This window comes from Miniopterus schreibersii (assembly GCF_964146895.1).
Source record: "Miniopterus schreibersii genome assembly, chromosome: 19".
Classification (NCBI taxonomy): Eukaryota; Metazoa; Chordata; class Mammalia; order Chiroptera; family Miniopteridae; genus Miniopterus; species Miniopterus schreibersii.
This window is the reverse complement of record NC_138119.1, coordinates 24,286,078-24,307,955: the sequence shown is the minus strand read 5'-3', so window position 1 is coordinate 24,307,955 and position 21,878 is coordinate 24,286,078. Positions and strand designations below refer to the sequence as shown.

The following is a 21,878-nucleotide window of genomic DNA, read 5'->3' as shown; positions in this document are numbered from 1 at the left end:
AAGAAAATGAAATTTAAGTGCCAGAAAAGTCAACATAGTCTTTGGGGGATAAATTAGAGAGTGGAAATTATGGATTTATGGTAGTAGAAAGGAAGTTATTATGATAAAGATTTTCTTAATTATGGGTAATTATAGGGAGAAAAATTAGCATAGGTCTGATAGTAAATCATATTTAATAAACTCTTTGTCTCCCTACAATGTTTCCTGGTTCGCGTTTATAAGTGTTTGCTGGAAGTCTGAAGATGTGCAGTGCTAGTTGCCTTTCAAAAGCCACAGAAACTCTGGGAAAGATAAATCAAGGCAGCTTTAGATAGTGTTTTCCTTATGTCAATACAGAAAATAAATCATATTATTTTATATGGCAACAGTGGGCATGCCAATCGTGAGGAATTAATGATTTGCTTACTTAAAATCAAGTGGTGTGTAATTTTACTTAAAAATGTATATTTACATAATTAAACAAACAAATGAGAAACAAGCCATATAAAAAATATGCAGTGACAGGTGAGCCACCTGCTGCTGACCCAGAGTCAACCACTGTTGCCATTTCTTGCTATTATTCTAGAAATCATTGGCATGTATATACATGTGTGTGTGTAATTAATATATACATGGTCCTTCCTCATACAAGTGAAAGCTGCCCTACCTTACTATCTCCACATAATAATATATTTTGAATCTGTTTTCTTACCACTTCCTGAAGATTTGCTTCACTGTTTGAGCAGCCGCATATTATTCTAACTTAAGAGCATGTCATATCTTCTTGGGGTGGTGAACAAACAATACAATACATAGATGATGTTTAGAATTGTACACCTGAAACCTATATAATTTTATTAACAATGTCACCCCAATAAATCCAATAAAAAGAGAGAAAGAAAAGGACATGTCATATCTTTATTCTTTGATGACCATTAGTTGTCACTATAATGCTCATTGGATATTTAACTGTTATATAACATATATAATAAATATACTTATATTTACTTACTTTCCTTTATCCAGTACTACTTTTTATTGATTTTTTTGTTTTTTAGAGAGAGGGAGAGAGGAAGGGAGAGAGAGAACGCACACAAGAGAAACACCAATTTGTTGTTCCACTTATTCATGCTTCATTGGTTGATACTGATACGTGCCCTGACCAGGGATCAAACCTGCAGCCTTGGTGCATGGGGACAATGCTCTAACGAACTGAACTACCTGCCCAGGCCCAGTACCACTTTTTCATAGTCTTTTTTCTATGCTTTTTTAAAAAAAATTGTAACTATTTTATTTATCAAAAATTTATCATATATAGATTGGTCTTTTATATATTGTAATATGTGATTAATAGGAGAGTGCAGAAATATATAAAAAAGAATATAAGTAGATATGACCAAGTTTTCTTATAGTAACTTTCCTATATATGCTTGACATAGTTGGTATCATATGATTACTGATTTTTAGAAACATTAATATGCTATTACCCGTGATCCTTATGAATGTTATAAATTTGAGCTTGGTTGGCATATGATAGCTGTCCTTGAATGGCTTATTAGTCTTTCAAATTAAAAAAAAACTAAAACTAAAATTCAGATCTTTTAACTTTAATTTCAAAGATACAGAGAGTCGTTACTTAATATGGTGGTTTATAACGGCCAGTAGTTACACCATGCTGCTCTACTTTTGTAAAGGAAAACAAAAAGTTTTGTTCACTTATTTTCTAGACAGCATGACCCAGTCATCTAAATTGTTGTGTCATCCAATGTAAGATCTAAAATGTGTCACTTAAACTAGGAGAAAAAGAATGCAGCGTGCCCTATAAATACCTTGTTAGTATGAGGATTTATCTCACAATTGGCTTATAGTGTCCCTCGGCCAATTTTTTCAATTTGAGTGGAATAAATATTTGCATATTTGCAAATGGCTTTCTTTTGCACACATGGCCAGGTATAAAATTCTTGGATTGCAACTTTTTCCTATCACAACTGTAGATGTTCTTTTGTCATTTGCTGTTACACAGGAGGAGTTTGATACTGGCCTGAGTTTTCTGCTTTTATGGGTAACCTGTTTTCCTTAACTGTCCCCCCACTTTTTTTAGATTAGAGATTTTCTCTTAATCTTGTACTGGTTTCATTTACTTTGTTAGTCTTTTGTTTTGTTTTGTTTCAGAACAACCTTTGTTTATTTATAGTTCTGATTATTCTATTCTAATGATTTTGTTTTTCCACCTTTAGGGACACTGACAATTTTTATGTCATTTCTCTGTTTTCTTTCTATATCATTTGCCTCCTAAAATTCTTTCTACCTTTTTTTTCTGTAATTCTAGAAAATCATTTATATTCTATAAGCTGCAGCACTGATTAGACTTTCAATTTCAGTTCTGCTACTTACTTACCTAGAATACAGAGTTTAATTTTGCAGTTGGACATTTAGCTTCCTTTCATATTATGTTATCAGACCCTCTCTTTTTCATTACTTAATTTTGTCTTTAGATCCCAGTGAATTCATTTTTGTTTTGTTGGTTTTAGGCTCCCAATTATTGATATGATCTTTTATTCTCTCCTTTGTGGCTCGCAAACATATTCTGGGTCTTGCATGTTCAGAGACATTCTTTTCCTAATCATTTAGTCATTTACTTGGCAAATATTTTTTGAGTGACTATTGAGTAGTTTCTTGGTGGTTGGAGTACATCAAATAGACCAAAAAAAAACCAAACCTAATGAGAGACTTAATAAGGAAGCAAGTTATATAGCATGTTACCTGTTAGGGAAAAGTAGACCAGGAAAATAGGCTGGGAGTGGCAGTTGGGAATTTAAAATACATTTCTTTTCGAGTTTTCTACATTACTTTTTTTTTCATTTTGGATTTGTTTTTCTAATCTGTGGACATAGAGTGGGGATGGGGGCCACAAAAGTTATTTCTACTTAATTCAATGTGGACAGGCTTAATAGCAAACAAATATAGCACTTAGTGTGTTCCAGGTACTCTTTTAAGTGCTTTCTATATATTAAAAACTGTCAACCTTGCAATAACCTCTGTAAGATTGTTGCTGTCTTTACTCCCATTTTCGGATGAGTAAATAAAGGCAATTGAGAGATTAAATAATGTATCTCAGTTATGCAGTGAGTACATGGCATTAATAGGGTTTTAAACCCATAGATTTTGGCTGCAATGTTGACGCTCGTAACCTCTGACCTGCATTGCATCATATGTTGAGAAAAGTGAGGTATTATGTGTTTTACCATAAATTCTAAGTGAGAAATGAATCTATTCATCTTTCTCTCCTCATGGTTAGAGATTTACTGCAAAGACTCCACCTTTCTAAGAAAAGGGGCTATGTCATTGTTACCTTTGGAAAATGCACAAAATTGGATTGAAAAGCACTGGATTCTGATGTGTCCCCCAACACTCCTTTTACTTGTAAATATTGAATTAAGCAAAGTATATCTGCTTTTACATCGTGTGAGAAAACCTTATATGATATTGAGACTACATGGCCTCACTCTTTTGATCTTGAGGATATAGTTTTTAAACATGTAAATGTACATTCTTAATTTTTTTCTATAGTATATCTTATAAAAATTAAGATACACAAGTAAATTAGTTCAAAGATATTTAATTTGTCAAAATCAAAGAATGCCTGGGAATCTAATCTCAGACTAAAGATGAATCAGAAAGATGCTAATGGATGTTGAATTTAAACTGAGTTTCATTGATGACCCTTAATGGTTTTGGTGACCCAGCCTCAGCTGTCATCACTCAAGTTCAGTATCTGCATAATTATGCATCTTTCAGGTAGGCTGGCTGTCCCACTCTCTTCACTCCTGTCTGACGCTGACAGCAGTTGATGAGTTTTGAATCACTGCCCCAAGATAACAGGGCAAGCATAGTTCCTTACACCTTGATTTCAAGTTAAATTTTATTAAATATAGACACGCAACAATTGAAAACCTTGCATGTTATCTCTTCAACCTATGCTACATAATTTTCACCAATACTTCTGTTTTTCTTAGCCTCAGTTTTCCATGAATGTGTTATGATGGGGATAGAATTCCATTGGCCATTTCAACTTTTACATTTTACAGTTTTGTTTAAAAAATTGAGGTGCTTTTTCCCCCTCAATTCTTGATAGTTTGTATTGTGAATATAGAAAAATAATAGGTCATCTCAGATAAGATACTGTCTAGCAATCTTATGAGAGATGTCAAAGCAATTCCTCCAAAATAACAAGCTTTGCTGTGGTGCAGTCATCATGTTTACCACTTGCTGATCAAGGGTATAATACTCTGATGGAAGCCAATGTCTGCTTGGCTGTGACAATGAACGGTGAATTACAGTAACAACTTAGAGCACTTGCATTATGGATTATTTGATTGGTATCAAGTAATAGCTGTTTTTGTTCCTTGTATAATCTGCAAAGTAAAAAGCATGACAAAGGAGGTTGGCTCAGCTCCTCCTTACTTTAAAGATGCTTCAGGGACAAAAGGAGCAGCAAACAGCACCAGCCCCTATACCAGTATCATTTTATCAACAGCAGACACATTCTGAGCATCAGTGGCGGTAACTGAGCCATGCTTTATTTACGGCCAAGAAAGAGACCTTAACTGGCTAGTACTCACTGATTTACCATGTGCCAAGCACTGTACTAATTCCTTTAGGTGTGTTATTTCACATAATCCTCATTTTCCAAATGGGGAAACTGAGGCACCAAGAGTTTTTTGGGTTTTTTTTAAAGTAACTTTCTCAGTGACAGAATGGCAAGGCGAAGATTCAAACCCAGATTTGGGGCTCAAGAACCTACAGTCTTAACCACTGTGGTGTATTGCCCTCACTGTACTTGAAAATAAATTTGAGTGAGTCTGATTGCAATTGAGGAAATTTATTATAAATCAAAGACGGCATAGCTTTCTTGACAATTCAGATTAATATCCACCAAGATCCAGCTTTCTAAAATGAAAAGAAAATATTTTGCATTTATTGTATCAATTATACTACTATTAGGGCAATTTGGCGATGGGAGAATTGCATAGTTTTATCATTTTACCGCTCATAGTGTTAAAGAAAGAAGTATTCAGTGACATGGTTAAAGAACAGTAAGGCAGGCCTTTTTCAGGACTACCATGAAAGATATAGGGACTGCTGCAATGGGATTTTGTTAAAGGGGAGAGGGGTTGGGCTTAGCTCTCCAACAAGGCAAAGTGGAAACATATAACCAAGAAGTAGGAAGTAGGGCCAGAAGATTGAAAATTACAAGGGGAAACCTTTTTCTTGTATTGAAGAAAAAGCTGGGTAAGTTAGAAAACAATGTGAAGATTGTGGATTTTGCTTAAAATAACCTAATAGGATTCTTGCTAAAGGCCCATAAAGCTGATCAAATATCGCCTGGGTGGTGGTGGCAGATGAGAAACCTGAGTAGATATCAAGGGTGATCAGATATTGAGGATGGGGAATTCTGCCAAAACTGAATTAGCAGGCATAGCCCGTGTGGCTCAGGGGTTGAGCATCTAACTGTGATCCCGGAGATTGCGGTTCGATTCCCAGTCAGGGCACATGTGGGCTCGATCCCCAGTAGGGGGAGTGCAGGAGGCAGCCGACCAATGACTCTCTCTCATCATTGATGTTTCTATCTCTCTCTCCCTCTCCTTTCCTCTCTCTGAAATCAATAAAGACATATTTAAAAACAACAACAAACAAAACTGATTTAGCAGGATTCTTGCTAGATGTGGACATTATGAGAAAGGCCAAGGGATTACAAGACTTGGTGAAAAGGAGAGCTCAGGAGATGCATTATCATAAATGTCCAGATTCCAGACCTACAATCTGTCCATATCTGGGAAAGCTTGGTTATCTTGGGATAAGAGCAGAATCAGATAATAAAAGGCAGTTAAATAGCATGTGAATTCACAGCCATTTCTACAAGAATTATTTCATTACACTTTGAACAGATCTGTTTATTGGCTTGAGCTTCACATAAAATAGCTGGCCAACATTTAGTGGTCACATTTTATTTAAAATGCACATCTTTCAACACAATTAAATCCACAAAGTGAGATGCTCTCACAGTAAATGGCCTGTGGGGCCCGAGAAGGACCTTGAGATGAGCTGTTTCACTTCTCCCGTGTCATGTTCACTGGAGGCTTTTGTCACCGGCAGAACAGTGGGTGATGGTCTAGCACTATTTTAATGCGCTGTTACCCCTGCTCCCCTCATGATTTCTCCCCCTCTGCTCCCCCACTTACCAAGCACATACTTGCATCGGTGAATTTGATAGGATGCAAACCAATGTGTTGAAGAAAAAGCTGGGTAAGTTAGAAAACAACATGTAGATTCATCATTATTGTTGCTCTTCCGGCAAAATTCCTTTGCGGGGGAATTTCCTCTCCACCTTTAGCTGCAGTGGTGCCTTGTTAGCAAAAAATGTTTGCTAGGGGCTCATTCAATGAACAACATAAGGAACTTGTAACCTCTTAAAGAACTGCAAATTTACAAGTGTGATGTAGAATTTTGTTACGTAAGTTGCAACCAAAGATAGCAAGGGAGCTGTCTGGTGAAATACTGTGTCAGGTGGCTTCTGGGCCAAACCAGAAGTGTTTAGAAAGGCTCAACTGACAGGAGCCAAAGAAAGACTTTCGTAGAGAATAGGTGGAAACAAAGCAAGGAAGTTCTCTGATTGGCTGTAGCTTGCCGAGCTGCCTTATTTGGGAAAGCCCACTTGGCTGTTGGTGAAGGGTTGTCCTTAGGTTTTGGTTTCTTAACCTTGGAGCATTTACTAGGTTAGGTTTGGGTTTGCTTAAGTAGGCTGAGAAGGTATTGGAACCACCTCAGTCTAAATGGCTCCCTAGTTTAATTAAATTGAGACAGATAATTTAAAAATTACAAATTCCTACAGTGTTTGAAGGAGGACATTATTTATCTATGATATTAATAGATTCTGTGAGAAAAATGAGCTGTCCACTTGGGACTGTTCAGACGGGGTGGCTTACACAGCCTCCTGCTAGATGCTCCACTTCCAGTGAACAGCAGCTGTCTATAGAAGGCCCTTCCCTGAAAGTGATAGGAAGAAGAGATGATAGTTATTCTGGGTGATGTACTCATATAAATGCCAAGAGTTGGCTTATCGGTGTTGGCTTTTCTTCTGTCCAAGTCCATGGCACAGACTACTTACGGTCTCTTAAATTTGACTGTTTTATTGTGTAATGTACTGATAAAAGTAGGTGGCAGAGAGGGGGAAAGCCCTAACTTGTAGTGCTTGCCAATCTCTGCGGCATAAAATATTCCTACTACAACTGATTCCAAGCTACTAACGTGAAGTCAGCTGACTTGCAGAATTGCTGAGAATTTAACAGTTGATCTTCAAGCCAGCTCTGGAATACCATCGAACCCCTCTCCTTGCCCCCCAGGTCTCACCCTCTGGCCTCTGCTCCACCCCACCTCCTCCAAGGCCACGTCCCATGGTCCCATCTCTCCTCCATCTGCCCTGTTCCCTCGAGTTCTTTGGACGCCCCCTGACTGACACACCTGTCACTCTCTTGTTATGCATATGAGATGCCAAAACCCGAGGGCTGTTTTCTCAAGGGGGAGCATTTTGAGTGTGGACAACATTCATTTAGGAGTTAAAGGAAACCACAGCTTAATTCTGCTTCCTTTTCACCTTGCTATAACAGTCATACCTCAAGGCAATGAAGAGGCTGCCAACTGGCCAGGGAGAGAGTTGGAAAGTCCAGACAGTCACAAAGATTAATATCTTAAAAGCTGACAAACTATGGCTTAGCGTTCATGGATACCTTTCATCTGGGCTCATAAATCCGTGCATAGTATCAAGTCGGTTAACCAGCGTCTTTCCATTCACTGGGTAGAACACTTGGTAAATCTGCGGAGGGAAGTCTCCTCTTACTTTATACAGGGAGGGCGGGGGAGAAAACATGAGGAGCCATCCCCCCAAATAGCCACTTGATTCTGTCACCCAGGGAGCTATGTGGGGGTCTGCAGGAGCGCCCTTCCCGTCAGGAAAGCGCTGGGTCACTCTGTGTGTGTGCCCTGGGGAGAGGTGGCTGAGTGAGGGGCGCTGCCCCCGAGGCACGGGTTCGGCCGTAGAGCTCAGCATGATGGTGGCCAGAGAACCATTGGAAAGGTGGAGCAGAAGACGCTCAGAGAAGAGCCATATCAGGCCCCCGCCGTCCTACTCGACTCCCTTCTAGTTTCCTTCTGCTAACTTTGTTATGGAGGTCATGAAAAATCCAGCACGGAGGTGCCACATGGGATTGGTCTCAATTTTTTGATCAATGAAAGGCAGATTTCCTTATATCCAGAATTCTCTTTGGATTTTGGGCCCTTTTATTGGTGATGCAAAGAGGCTTCCTGAGGAAATCCTGTCAGCTTATCTGAGGATGTTCTAGCTGCCTCCAGGCCGAATCTGAGCCAGTGGTAGATGAGAACTTGGAGCTGTTGTTCCTTACGCCCTTTTAACTTGCATGGTGCAGATCAAATGGAGCCCTCTAACAGCTAGGCTTTTCTTTTTTAAACAATAGGATCTATTTCTAGCAATTCCACAGTCAGAACAATAAAAAAAAAAAAAAAGTTATTTCTTTATTTTTTATCTGGATGCTTCCGGCAGGTAGGTTACTTCTAATGGCTGTAACTGAAGACATTTGTGCTCTTGTGCAAAAAGAGAAAATGGGATGGACTAGGGTATCACGCAGACGCCTGCCGTACCTCAGGCCACATAGTCATTCATCTGGAGAAACAGTAAAGAACAGTGTTGGATCTTAGCAGGGCTCTCTGGAATAACCAGAGGACTCATGTCAGAACAGTCCACCCTGCCAAGTTGACCAGGCCTCGCTTACTGATGTTAGACTACAGGACAGGGTTGAGGTGGTTGAGTTCCATTCTTGGATAGTGTACAGAAATGGTGCACTGTTGCAGATAGTTGTGGTCAAACATTCCCTGACTTTTTAACCTTTGCGATGGCCTTTGTCTCCTTCAGATAACCCTGATACTGTTACGGGACAGGGACCGGGACCCAGGTGGGTCTGCCCTGGCACGGTCTGGAATGTGTGGGTTCTTGACTTCATGCAGGAAGGATAAATACAAGAGTCCACCTGGTTTTGAGAGTATATTTATTAAAGTTGGGGACAAGTGTAACAAAAGAAGGGCTTAAGATAGAAGGGCAAGATCGTAGCAGCGAGAGTGAGCCTAGGCAGAGCTGCCTGGCCCTTTGGAAAGAAAGTCACAGAGGCAGAAGAAGTGAGCCAGCTGGGCTGCATGGACTCAGCAAACAAGCTACACAGGCAAAAGGAGGGCCCTTGGAGACAGGTTCAGGGGATAGCCTGGGACAGGCTGCCGCTGCCCACTGCTCCCCTGGTTGCAAGCCTCCAGGGAGCTATAGAGCTTAGGAGAAAGGAAGCAAAGATACACACCAGAGGGAAGAAGCGGAAGAAAGGGACGGCGTGCCCTGGGTCCTTTGTCTTAAGGGGTTTTATCAGTTTTCTAAAGATGGGGAATTTGGGGGGAGGTCTCAATCAGAACATTCATCAGCTTTCCAGGTGTGTCCTTTAATACTCTGATGCATCAAAATGAGCATATAGAGGGATCAGGGTCATTCTCTGGTAAGTTTCACCTTCAAAAAATGTCACCAGAAAGGGAGTGTGACCGAGGTGGGTCTGCCCCAGCAAGGTCTGGAATGTGTAAACCATTTGCTTCTAAGTGTCCTCGGTTAGGGAAGACGAAATCTTGCGATTTATTAGCTAGCTGTAAATTGCTCGGCCGTCTGTTTAGTTATCTGTCTCAGTTTCCCCATTCCACTTGCCAACGAATTTTCCTAGCTCTTTGCTAACCTGCCTCAGTACAAGGTTTCTGGGCCCTTATCACGTGTGCCCTGGGTGGATCCTTTGCACATATTGCTCTGGTATAGACCGTTATAAAGGCCTTAGCAGATAAGAACAGATGGGAGGTAAATGCGTTAAATGTGTGGACTCCTTACATCAGGGCCTGTGGTCTTGCCAGTTTTCCCTAGGTCCTGAGTGCCAGCCACGGCAGGTTCTTCATCCATCTCAAGGGCTCTCAGCCCTCCCTCATGCTGATATAGGGTCCATTACAACCCACAGAGATTTCGGAAGCCACGTCAGAACAAGACAGTGGATGGACAAGAACCTCGCTCCCTCCTCTCATTCCTTCTTCCCCACACGGGGATCTGCTAGTAATTCTAGGCTTGTTTCTTCTATATGAAATGACTATTACCTCCTTTACTGTCCTATTGCTTCATCTGCCTTCATGTTTTCTTTTCTGGCGCTGTTTATGTGTTTATTTCCAGATACTGTAGCTAGTTGGCGAAAGTTTTAGGAACAGAATATTTATATACTCTCAAAGTGTTTCCTCCTAAATGACTTACTAATTGCAAAGGACAAAATAGTAACTTTTCAATGGGACAATCTAGTGGACGCACTTTTAGCCGACTACGCAAAGTCAACATTGCCACCTAAGACACAGCATCATGGGCCTCTGGCTGTGATTCACTGAGAAGGACCCAGTATCACTTATGTGATACTCCTGCCAAAAAATGTATCACTAGAATCTGTCTCTGAGGAGGTACTAGACACATTTAAATAACAATAACTCGTTTGTATTTTTTAAACAGCCTCAAAGTCATGAAAGACAAAGAAAAGCTTAGGAACTATTCCAGAAGATGAAAGGAACCTGAAGAGATGTTCTAATTAAATGTACTGCGTAATCTTGGATTGGATCCTGGAACAGGGAAAACAATGTCCTAAAGGACTTTAATAGGACAGTGGCAAGATTTGAATATAGATTGTAGGTTAGATGATGGTGTTGCTCGGTCCAAAATGTCACAGGCTGCAGGTGCTTCTTATAGCCACTTACGCCACTTCGGCTGTGGTTACCCCAGCATGAGCTCACGTTCCGTAGCTTGGACCCGTCGCTCTTGTTCTTTGCCTCACGCGCCTCAGCAGGCCCATTTCCTCTTCTGTGTTTTAATCATTCCGATAGATAGTTGAAAGCAGGTCTCTGCCTTCTTCCATTCTCAGCTTCTTTTCTTCAGCCTAAACATCCTGATCCTTTCAACCGTTATAGTGACAAATTGCCTTGCCCTCTGCGCGCTGTTTTCCAGGGCTCCTTCCAAAGAATGGCACCTGCATTCGACAGAACATTTCGGAACATAGTGGAGAGCTTTGTGTGATCGCGACCCTACCCATCTGGCTCTTACATAGTTCGTATACTGATAGGGCTAAGTACGTGATTGGCTACTCTTTGCTTCTACCAATGCTATTACAATGGTAAATTATAATAATAATTATCATAGTGCCTAACATACAGGGTGGGGCAAAAGTAGGTTTAGTTGTTCATATGGAAAATAATAAAATAATTTATTAATAATAATACGAGAGTAAACTGTTTTGTGTACTCACAATTGTAAACCTACTTTTGCCCCACCCTGTCTATTGAACACAGATAGTATAATAGAATTTGCTAAGCTCTCTTCATGTAGCAGCTTACTTAGTTCTTACACCTCGATGAAGTAGATAATAGTAACAGTCACACCCTTTTACCAAACGAGGAAATAATCTGCCCAGGGTCACGTATCTAGTGAGCAACGGATCCAGAAATGGCTGTAATATAGTGTGAAACTTTTAAAGGCTATTAATCCTGATTTCTCTCTCAATCAGATAATTTTAGACTTTTGAGTAAAATGCTTCTAAAAGCCATGATGTTTGTATATCTTACTGTAAATCTGTGGACTTTTTATAAGATGATCAGTAGTGACCGTCTTAAGAGACATCGTTAAATTCTCACATCTAATTCCCTATCTGCTACAAACACGAATTTACTTTACAAGCTGTTTGATATAAACATGCATTTACCTCGTATCCCCAAAACGTTACACCGAGATGACAGAAAACATGTAAAAATAATGGGGACAAGTTCCACAGTGAGGTTGAAGGCAGGGGAGGTGGGGTGAGGGAACCCCACAGGAATGGATTTGGGGGATGATATGAAACATATAGATTCAGGTTGACAGTGAACTCTTTTTGAACCGAGGAGCCCACATCTCCCATAGAAGCAAAATAGAGGATTCCAAAGAGAAGTTTTTCTGAAGTCACCAAAATTAGAAGCAGAAGGGAGCCTGTGGTCAGTAGCCTATAAATTAATCAAAATTTGTGGAATTCTGTAGCGGTCTCCAGTCTTCACCTCCAGCATAAAGATGTGACTACAAGCATTTCAGAGTTAAATTACAGATATTCCCAGAGCAGGCAGAGGGCCTGAGACGCGGTCGGTGTCTGGGAGCTGGCGGCCACCGTGAGGAACCAGGGGACCCTTCTCTCGGGCCTTATGTGAGGTGCACGCTCAGAGGAAAGCCCGGTCAGACGCCAGCCCCCTTCTCTCTGGCCCGCCCAACCGCCGCTTCAACCAGGGCTCCTCCCAGAATCTTGCATGCACCGTGATTCCCACTGAGGCTGGGAATACATTTCAGCCGCAAACACCAACCAAGCTAGTGTTGTACTGTGCTTACGAGTAGGAAAATAGGTCCAGGGGCTCGCAAACACTCAAAGAAATTCACCTAAATAAAGGAACTTATTCCGTGGGACTTCTCGCACGGAATTGAATTAAGACAGGGTACAAGACCAAAAAACAGAGAAATGAATATAATTATTATTTTCATGGCATAACAACAGGCTAATGAAAAAAGGCAAAGTTCTTGGAAGTTAGATACATTAAAAACAAAAACAAAAATCTTAGGAAGTGAGTTGACTAGCAATGAACACCAAACTGACTGAGTAGGAGGAAGGGAAAGATGGAGATATTATGGGGGGGAAAAAATATGGTTAACATGATCAAATACCAGCCCATTAAGACAACACACTCTTCTCAGCAAATGGCAATGAAAGCCTTGTACTGTAGTCAACAGGATTATAAGTATAGAGAGACCGAAGTACATTTAATGAAAATATTTGCTTTATTACATGTGGTACCCCTTCAGTTTGCATTATCTAGTGTAACTGGAACAATGGCTCTACTTTGTAGATTTTTTTAAATGTTTGCTTATGAGTATTTTATATTAAAATATATTAAAAGTTTATGTAATATAAAGGGATTCTTAACTAGTTGAAATCTGTGATTGATACCTTATAATATTTAGAAATTTTTGAATCAACCTTGGAGTCATGTGCTTTAAACCATTACTCATTTATAAACAACTGAATTCTTTTTTTTTTTTTAATATACCTAGGGTTTGGAAACATTTCACCACGCACAGAAGGAGGGAAGATCTTCTGTATCATCTATGCCTTACTGGGAATTCCCCTCTTTGGTTTTCTGTTGGCTGGAGTTGGAGATCAGCTAGGGACCATATTTGGAAAAGGAATTGCAAAAGTGGAAGATACGTTTATTGTAAGTATGATAGCCTTTTAACTACACGCAGTTATTGTTTAATGCATTAAAATATTACACTTTTTCTATTACCTCGGTGCATTTATATGTGCTCCTATCAGCATGTCACTCACTGTATAGTTATTTTTATACTTACCTGAATGAATAAGTGAAGTTTTTCAGTTTAAATCATAGTTCCAGTTTTTGGCATTCGCTACCTTTCATACTAAAGTTCGAAATTCACTCTCAGATGTTTTTCCTGTTAGAAAGGAGTAGGTGTGGTTGTGCCAGAGCAGAAGTTTTATCGTCTGGGCATTATACTTATGTTGATATTAAAATCCCTTGTGTTTATATTGACTGAGAAATGGGCTTAGGGGCGTGAACTCGGGAGGACTGAGTGGCTCATTTATTCAGCTTCGAGCGCGTGCTGGGTGCTGGGCAGTGTCGCTCACGCTGTGTCTGGTTAGGGACACACCCCAGCGGCCCTGGCTCAGCGTTGAGCGTGGACACTTCTGGGACCTCGGCACGTGTGACTTCATCTCGCTCCCAGATACGCGATGAGGATGGTGGACTAGAGCACCTTCTCACTTTTTGTTCTGTGGTTTCCTGGACCTTTATTTCTAGAAACATTTCAGGCCCTAAATGTCACGGTTCTTCCATGGTGGGGCTGCAGCCTGTAGTTTTCACAGTAGACGGGACAGATCCGGTCAGAGATGAAACCCGGGCGGTGATCAATCCCAAGAGGAGATCTGGAGATAAACTGGGGTCTGCAGCACCTTCATTTAATGCCACACTGGGGAGGCTCCTGATAAGAGAAGGTGACGGCACACGGGTTCTCCGATGGCTGCAGCTCAGGGGAGTGGAAGACTGAGCCCTGCTTACGGATCATCTTTGATACAGTCAGTCTTACGGTTCAAGGCCGTAGAACAGGGAGACAGTTCCCCTGGTTCACTTGGGAACCAAATGTGAGCTTTAAGCCTCTTAATACTGCACTTTAATCAACTGAATATTGGTTGGAAAATGTGATAGGAGTGAGAATGTGTCATTTTACCAATTATCGGTAGTAAACATTCAACTCATGGTTCGGTTCTTTCCATTTTCATATATTTCTAGATGGCATTTACCCCTCAATCAATTGTATGCCTAACAGCACAGAAATATTTTAAGAGTAGTTCAGGTAAACAAAAGAATGATGTAAATTGGAAATGATGTCCTCAACGCAAATGTCCTTTATTTCGGAGAGTATTGTACTTTGGAGAGTACGTTGTAAAGCTGTGGAAGACTAAGTTGGCATCATTATTAGCATTGGGTGTTTCGGGCTGTTTCGGTTAGACCCAACTTTGTTTTTACTTATAAAGGCAATCGAAAAGGGAACAAGATAACATTCCCGCCTGCTAACTTGCTGTTAACAGTGTACATAGGTTACTCTGCGCCCGGGCCAGTGGTCAGTCATCTCAGTCAGCTTCTCTCCCCCCCCAGAAGTGGAACGTTAGCCAGACCAAGATCCGCATCATCTCCACCATCATATTTATACTGTTCGGCTGCGTGCTCTTCGTGGCTCTGCCCGCCGTCATATTCAAGCACATAGAAGGCTGGAGTGCTCTGGACGCCATTTATTTCGTGGTCATCACCCTGACAACCATCGGCTTTGGAGACTACGTTGCTGGTAAGTTGTCCCTGGCCCGGCCGCTGCCCTCCTGACCCGTGTCCCCTCGGTAGGCTCTTCGCTTGGGCTTGCAGCGCAGCGGGGACGGCGTTGGTTGGCCAAGGCCGCCGCAGCCAAGCACACAAACCGGGTGGCTTTAAACAGAAGAAATTCAGCCTCTCTTAGAAGTTCAAAGTCAAGGGGCCAGCAGGGCATGGGGCTCTGAGATTCGGGCAGGCCCCGTCCTCACCTCCGTCCAGCTACTGGTGGAGGCCGTCGGTCCTCCACCCGCGTCACCCAGCTGTGCTTCCAGCATCCCGTGGCTTTCTCCCTGTGTCCCTGCCACCGTGTCCAAAGGATACCAGTCATGTTGGATTAAAAGGCTACTCTGGCCCGGCTGGGTGTGGCTCAGCGGTTGAGTGTCCACCTAGGGCCCAGGCGATCAGGGTTCGATTCCCGGTCAGGGCACATGCCCGGGTTGTGGGCTGCAGCCGATCAATGACTCTCTCATCATTGATGTTTCTGTCTCTCTCCCTCGCCTTTGTTCTCTCTGAAATCAATAAAGATATATTTAAAAAAAAAAAAAAAAGGCAGCTCTGGTCCAGTCTGAGTGCATCATAACTAGTTACATCTGTAAGGGCCATATTTCTAAATCAGGCCGAGTTCCAAAGTACTGACGGTTAGGACTTCAACATATATTTCTGGAAGACACATTTTAATCCATAGCAGTGACAAAGCCAAAAAAAGTCATTCCGTGAGGGGGAGGTAAGCGTATTGGTGCAGTTGGACCTTTATTTTTTATTCCATGAAAGAAATAAAATTGTTGGGTGTTGAGAATTTTGTATTCCGACCCTATTTTCATAAACCAAATATCTGCCTCTTAATGTTTTATTTTTAGTGATACAAGAATTTTGAGTTTAACTTACTTTGCTCTTTTTACGTAGGCCTTTTCATGTCTTAGTTTAAAAAAACACCTGTAAACTTTAGAAGATGTTCTTAGTTACTTAAAAGCTTCTTTTCTCTAAGATATTTACCTTCTTTAATTTTCAATTCTCAGGACAGTATTTTTGGCCTTTGCTAAAGTGTCCACTTCTTTAAATTCATTAAAATTTTTTTTTTCTTTTCTATAGATGTTACTTCAATTGTTTGCTTAATTGTTGTAGCTCTTAGAGCGTACATTTCTGTCATTTCGACTCTCTTTTTCCCGTTATATTATTTAACTATTATTCTAATTCCAGTTTTAAATAAATTATAATTGTGGTAAAAGTAAGATAATGATGATCATGGATCATTTTGACCAGTTCCTGAAAATCTAAACCATTCTTTAAAAAGAAAAAAAGAAAAAAATCAATTTGAAGTCTTAGAAAAACCTGCTGAACATTATAGCAGGGATGTACCATTGAATTTTCCAGAATAAACTCACCAGCCTAATTTAGTTTTAGGAGAGTTTTATACTTTCTGGCTATTTACTGTTCTTTTTTGACCCAAACTTCTCACTTAAATATTTTCAGAAAGGGAACATGTGGCGTAATTCTATAAAATCTCACAGAAGGCTGCTGGTTTGTATGTTTTTATTGATTGGTTAATTACATTTTAGCTTGACCAAGCCTCCCTTCCTGGGGAATGTATAATATTTTTGATGTTGAGGATGTTTTCACGAGTGAAGCTTCGCTTTGGTCAGAAATACTATGTACACGTCTGTGTGCCGGATGGAGGCCCCGGGACAGGCGGGCGCACCGCTGTGCTGGGATCCTTTAGTTTTCCAACTAGCACAGTGTGGAGAGAAGAAGCTCAGACATTTGTACCTCCATATACGTGCCTCTGCCCTAAAACACCCACTTTTCTACGTCTCATCAAAGCTGTACACTTGGCTTAAGTACAAGCGGAAAGTGTATTAATGTACACTTACACTTGTGGAATGTTAATCTTAGGCTCTTGTTCCACTTTGTAATATAATTAACAAGGTCTCATAATAGCTAGAATATATAGGTATTCAGTGGTGCATCTTCTATTTGTAGGCTGACAGCATTGTAGTGCTTTTATTATCTTATTTAATTTTTAACACTTATTTTTATAGTTTTGCATAGTTTTATTTATTTTGCAGCTTTATGGCGTGCAATTGATAAATAAAATTGTAAGATATTCAAAGTGGTGTTTCGTACACATATAGGTTGTAGAAGGATTCCTGCCATCTAGTTAATTAGCACACCCATCACCTCACATATTTATCCGTTTTTTCAGTGAGAGCAGTTAAGTTCCATTCTCTTAGCAAATTCCAATGATATTCCAGTGTATGTGTTATTTTCCACAATTGGCCCACGTGGTCTGAGACTCTAAATACCCAAAAATTATAAATAAAAGAAATGTGGGTGGAATCCTAATATAGTGTTGTATATTTGTGACCAGAGTACCAGAAAAAAAAAAAAAAAGGACAAATATTTTTATTTTGTGGTTTTGTAGAAGATGAAAAACACCTTTTTTTAAAACTTACTTTAAGAGATCAACACTCTGAAACTGGCTAGATCACGTGGGTCTGTTAGTGACGGAGTGCAGGTCAGTGAAATCATCTGTGTGTTTCAGTGGGGACCCTGAAGTTTAGAGCCATGGCACAGTATTGTAGGGGAACAGTAACAAAATGGTATTTGTGTGGCTTTGAGTTTGGACTAATAACCATTTTTATTATTACTAGGATCTTTTGTAACAGTCTTTAAATTGATTATTTTAATTTTACAGAGGAAATAATGAAAAATGGTAGAAATTCACTTTGCTAATCATTAGCAAAGGAATTTGCTATGATTATAGTGGCAAATGCTGAGAAAGGTAAGTTAGAGAAGAGGCAGATTGATACTAGTTTCGCTGACTTATCTCTGTCTCCTTATTTATGTATTTTGTAGCTATTTTGGTCTTTGTGAGACTGTAGTGCCCTGCTTCTAGGATTGTAGTCTTTATATGCCAGGTCTCTTTGCCCAGGGAGTGTTTCTGGAATGAGAATGTGGGTGGGGGGGGCAGGTGCATGGCAGAGGCTGGGTAGGAAATGTGTGCCCTTTGCAAAAGTCTTTGGAAAAACAAAAGTTATGAGGGTTTTTTTTCAAAAGGATCTTGGGAAAGAATTGCCTCATACAGTTCGATATAAAAATTGTGTTTGCTTATGGGTGCTTTGTGACTATAAAGTAAAATTAGTCGTTGAGTTAAGGCAAGTACCCCACCTGGGAAATACCGATTATTTACTTTTTTAGAACCTTCCCTCTCGCTGTTAGATGTCACCTGCGTTTTCACTTCATTTTGAAATTTTTGCTGGGGAAACACAAGAGGCATTGCTGTAACTAAAACCTTCTCATCTTTCTATTGGGCTGTAAATCTCCGAAAAAAAAACCAACATTGAACCTCTCGTGATGCACACTCATGGGCTAATGCCCTTCTCAAGCCTGCAAACCCTGCTTTGTCAGGGATTAGGGTTCAGCTACACTGTCGTGTTGAATTTCTTGGATAACAAGTTCAAGAATGAGAGTCTTCAAACTGTGGTGCCATGAAAAGAAAAGAAGTACATTTTGCAGAGTGACGTATGCATGTTTAGGATACAGGTTGCAACCTTGGTGTAACTACTAGAAACATCTCAAGAGCAGCAGGTGAGATGTAGTGTTTTAGACCAGAGCTCGGAAGCTGAGTCTCATCCCCAGGGAAGGAGCAAGGAAGTCTGTGCGATAGACTGTCTACCATGGGAAGAAAACAGGACGACTCCTTCTATGTATTCTTAAACCCCCTTCCTTACATGTCATAATAGCATGATATAAATTAGTGTATAAGAGATTATATTTAAATTTGCATGTGAAAAGAACTTTTCATTGCTGATGGTAATGAATTTAGAGACCACTAGTCAAGACAAACGTCCTAGCGTTCAGGTTTCTCTGTGTATGTGACTGAACGGAGGAAGTCAACATTTAGTAATATTTCTGCAGGAAGAGCTCTCCCAGAAAATTTTTTAAAAAGTATTTTTTATTGATTTTTAGAGAAGGAGGAAGGGAGAGGGAGAGAGAGAAACATTGATGTGATCCCTACCAGAGATGGAGCCCACAACCTGGGCATGGGCCCTGACTGGGAGTCAAACCTGCAACCTTTCGGTGCAAGGGATGACACCCAACCAACTAAGCCACACTTGCCAGGGTGCTCCCAGCAAATATTAATTTTATATTTATATTTATATTTATATTTATATTTATATTTATATTTATATTTATATTTATATTTATATTTATATTTATATTTATATTTATATTTATATTTATATTTATATTTATATTTATATTTATATTTATGCAAGGGATGTGTTTTAGTGGCTGGTTGGCTACCTTAGAGATTGGTGTTTGCCTCCTCCTGATGGCCCATTGTTCTAGAGCTCAATGTTTTAGGGCTAAAAAAGGATCTGAGGGCCACTCCAGCACCTTTATTTTACATATAAATAAACAGACCCCTATTGCTAAGAGTAGTGCATGCAGAGTAAGCCTTCCTAAAAGGCAAGAAGAAAGTAAATTATTTAGCAAAGTGTCATATACTTGATTTTAGCAGTGCCTGTAATGACATAGTCAAATTTATAGAGATAAGTTAAAGTTAATGGCAAAATTATGTTTGAGAACTAATTGTTGATTTCCAGTGTTCTGTTTCTTAACTTTTGTCATTTTATTTTTTATTTGAAGAGAACCTGGAGTTAATAAGTTGTTAAATCATGCTTGCCTTATAGACTGAGAGCTAGTTTTATGGAAATGTGTGAAAAATTGAATTCTATTTATTCAGGCTTGCTTTTACAGCTAATCTCCTAAGTCTATGATTTAAAAAAAAAAAAAAGTTGGTGATTCCTTAAAATTGGAGAAAAGTCAAATTAATTACCTGACAATGCAATTTAAAATATTTTTCAAACCTAGTTTCTTCTTTAATATATACTGTTAGGGTTAGAGTGGATCATGCAAAACAAGAAACATATTTCCACATATTGTTTAGAGGCTGTCCTAAGAAATCCTTTGAAGTACTTCGTTTCATTAACTAGGCAGATTCGTAAGAGATAATATGAATGAGTGAAACCAAGATGCAAATTTATAGTTTCGCAAAGCAGTGAGCTTCTATTACTTACTTTACTAATAAAAACCAAAAGTTTTAGCCAAAAATATACATGTTCTAAGACATCTTCATGGTTGATATTATAAACACACATTTTTTCATCTAAACATAAATTTATTTACCTATTCAAATAAATCCTTTTGGAATTTTGGTCAATAAAATTTAGTATATTTCATTAATAGTGAAATTTTCTTCATCTCACATGTAGTTATTGAATGCTCGCTGGGTAAATCGGGCTTTGTGTTTACAGCACTTATGTTCCCCTGTAAAGCAATATAATTTGGGTCTTTCCCACATAAGATTCTTCTTCTGGTGCATTTACTTTTATTAATTTTTACAAATTTTCACAGTTATATAGTCATTTGGCATCACGTTTTTTTTTTACTTGGAAAAATATGTTTATCTCATATTAAGAATTAAGTTTTCTTGGACTATGTTTTCAAAGTCATTATTGGAAATGTAGTTTTTAGTAACCACACTCTCTCTTCCCCTTATAACCAAAAACATGACTCATTGAGTGGAGTGCTCAGAGCTTGCTTAATTAATAGACAGGGATTTTTATCATGAAAACATATAAATCTCTATTGAGAAACCATGGCAAGATTTTTTTTTAGTTTGTTTAAGACAGTTTGTTCTAATAGAGACCTGCAGAAAACAGTTCCTGATGTTGCCCTAAAAGCTTTGCAACTATGTCAGAGGCCAGTTATTAAAACTGCTATTATGGAGATAATCACAGAATAAAAGTTTGCCAGGAATTCAGGAGATAACAAGGAAAGTACCTGATGAGAAAGGAGGCCTGATAAAGAACACTCAGTACTACCATCACCACCACAAGGGCTCAGAAAAATGGCTTTGATTGGAAAGAGAGGGTTTATGTGACTGCCAGAGAGATGTAGTATATCATTCATTCATTCGGATATTTAGGGAACACATGTTGTATAGTCCACACAGTGCTTGGCACTTAGTGATGATGATTGTCTGTTCCTATGGGGCAGACTGTTTGAAATCCGGGACCAGGTACTAATCCTGGTAGTTACTCTGTTTGATAGTGCAGGGAAATTCTCCAGGGAGTCTGGTCCACCCCTGATTCAGCAAAGGACTTTCAGAGAACTCACAAGAGAACTGGTAGCTATCCAGGTGATTAATTAAATGGGATTTGACCCAAATGGCTCAAAAGCCCTAGACACTGTAGACAAACCAAGAAGTTATGTATCTTCTAGAATTCAGAATGGATGCATAGAAGCATTGTAGAAACATAGGGACAAAAAAACAAGTAAATCATTCCGTGATTAATAGCTGTGGCTTAGGGAGATTGGCAGTGAATTGTACTCAATTTGACAAAAAAAATCCAAATTGCTCTATATTGAGACTTACCGGTAATTTCTAGGGATAACAATTGTGTACCTCTCATATACTGTAGATTTCCATCCCCATAAAGGATGAGTGAGTGAGACAATGTGCTGAGCTTCCTTTCCTCGTGATCACGAGATGTACTAATGACAGTTTTCGACCACGTGCCTGACAGGAAACGGACAGTGTCTTGAATGCTGAAATTGAAATTCCCAAAATATAGGGTCAGAGGCTAGAGAGGTTTACCTTTTTTGATCTCTGTTTTTCTGACTCAGTCGCTTATGAGAACCTGGGTTTAGTGGGTGAGCTATTGTTTAATATTGAAGTCATATTTCCATTTGTAAAAAAGGAAAACAGTATTTGTAACATTTCTGAAAGAGCCTCTTAGTCCCTGAAGCACGGGGAGAACATT

The 21,878-nt window shown here is 39.6% G+C and overlaps 1 protein-coding gene across 2 annotated transcripts in view; it reads left to right on the top strand.

Moving 5' to 3' along the window:
* Positions 1-21,878, top strand: part of KCNK2 (potassium two pore domain channel subfamily K member 2) — a 137,853-nt gene that overhangs the window by 86,077 nt on the left and 29,898 nt on the right. For both annotated transcript variants that reach the window (XM_081121589.1, XM_081121588.1), the window contains exons 4-5: positions 13,223-13,383; positions 14,842-15,028. In XM_081121589.1, the coding sequence (XP_080977715.1) occupies positions 13,223-13,383; positions 14,842-15,028 (348 nt within the window). The remainder of the gene's footprint in view (positions 1-13,222; positions 13,384-14,841; positions 15,029-21,878) is intronic.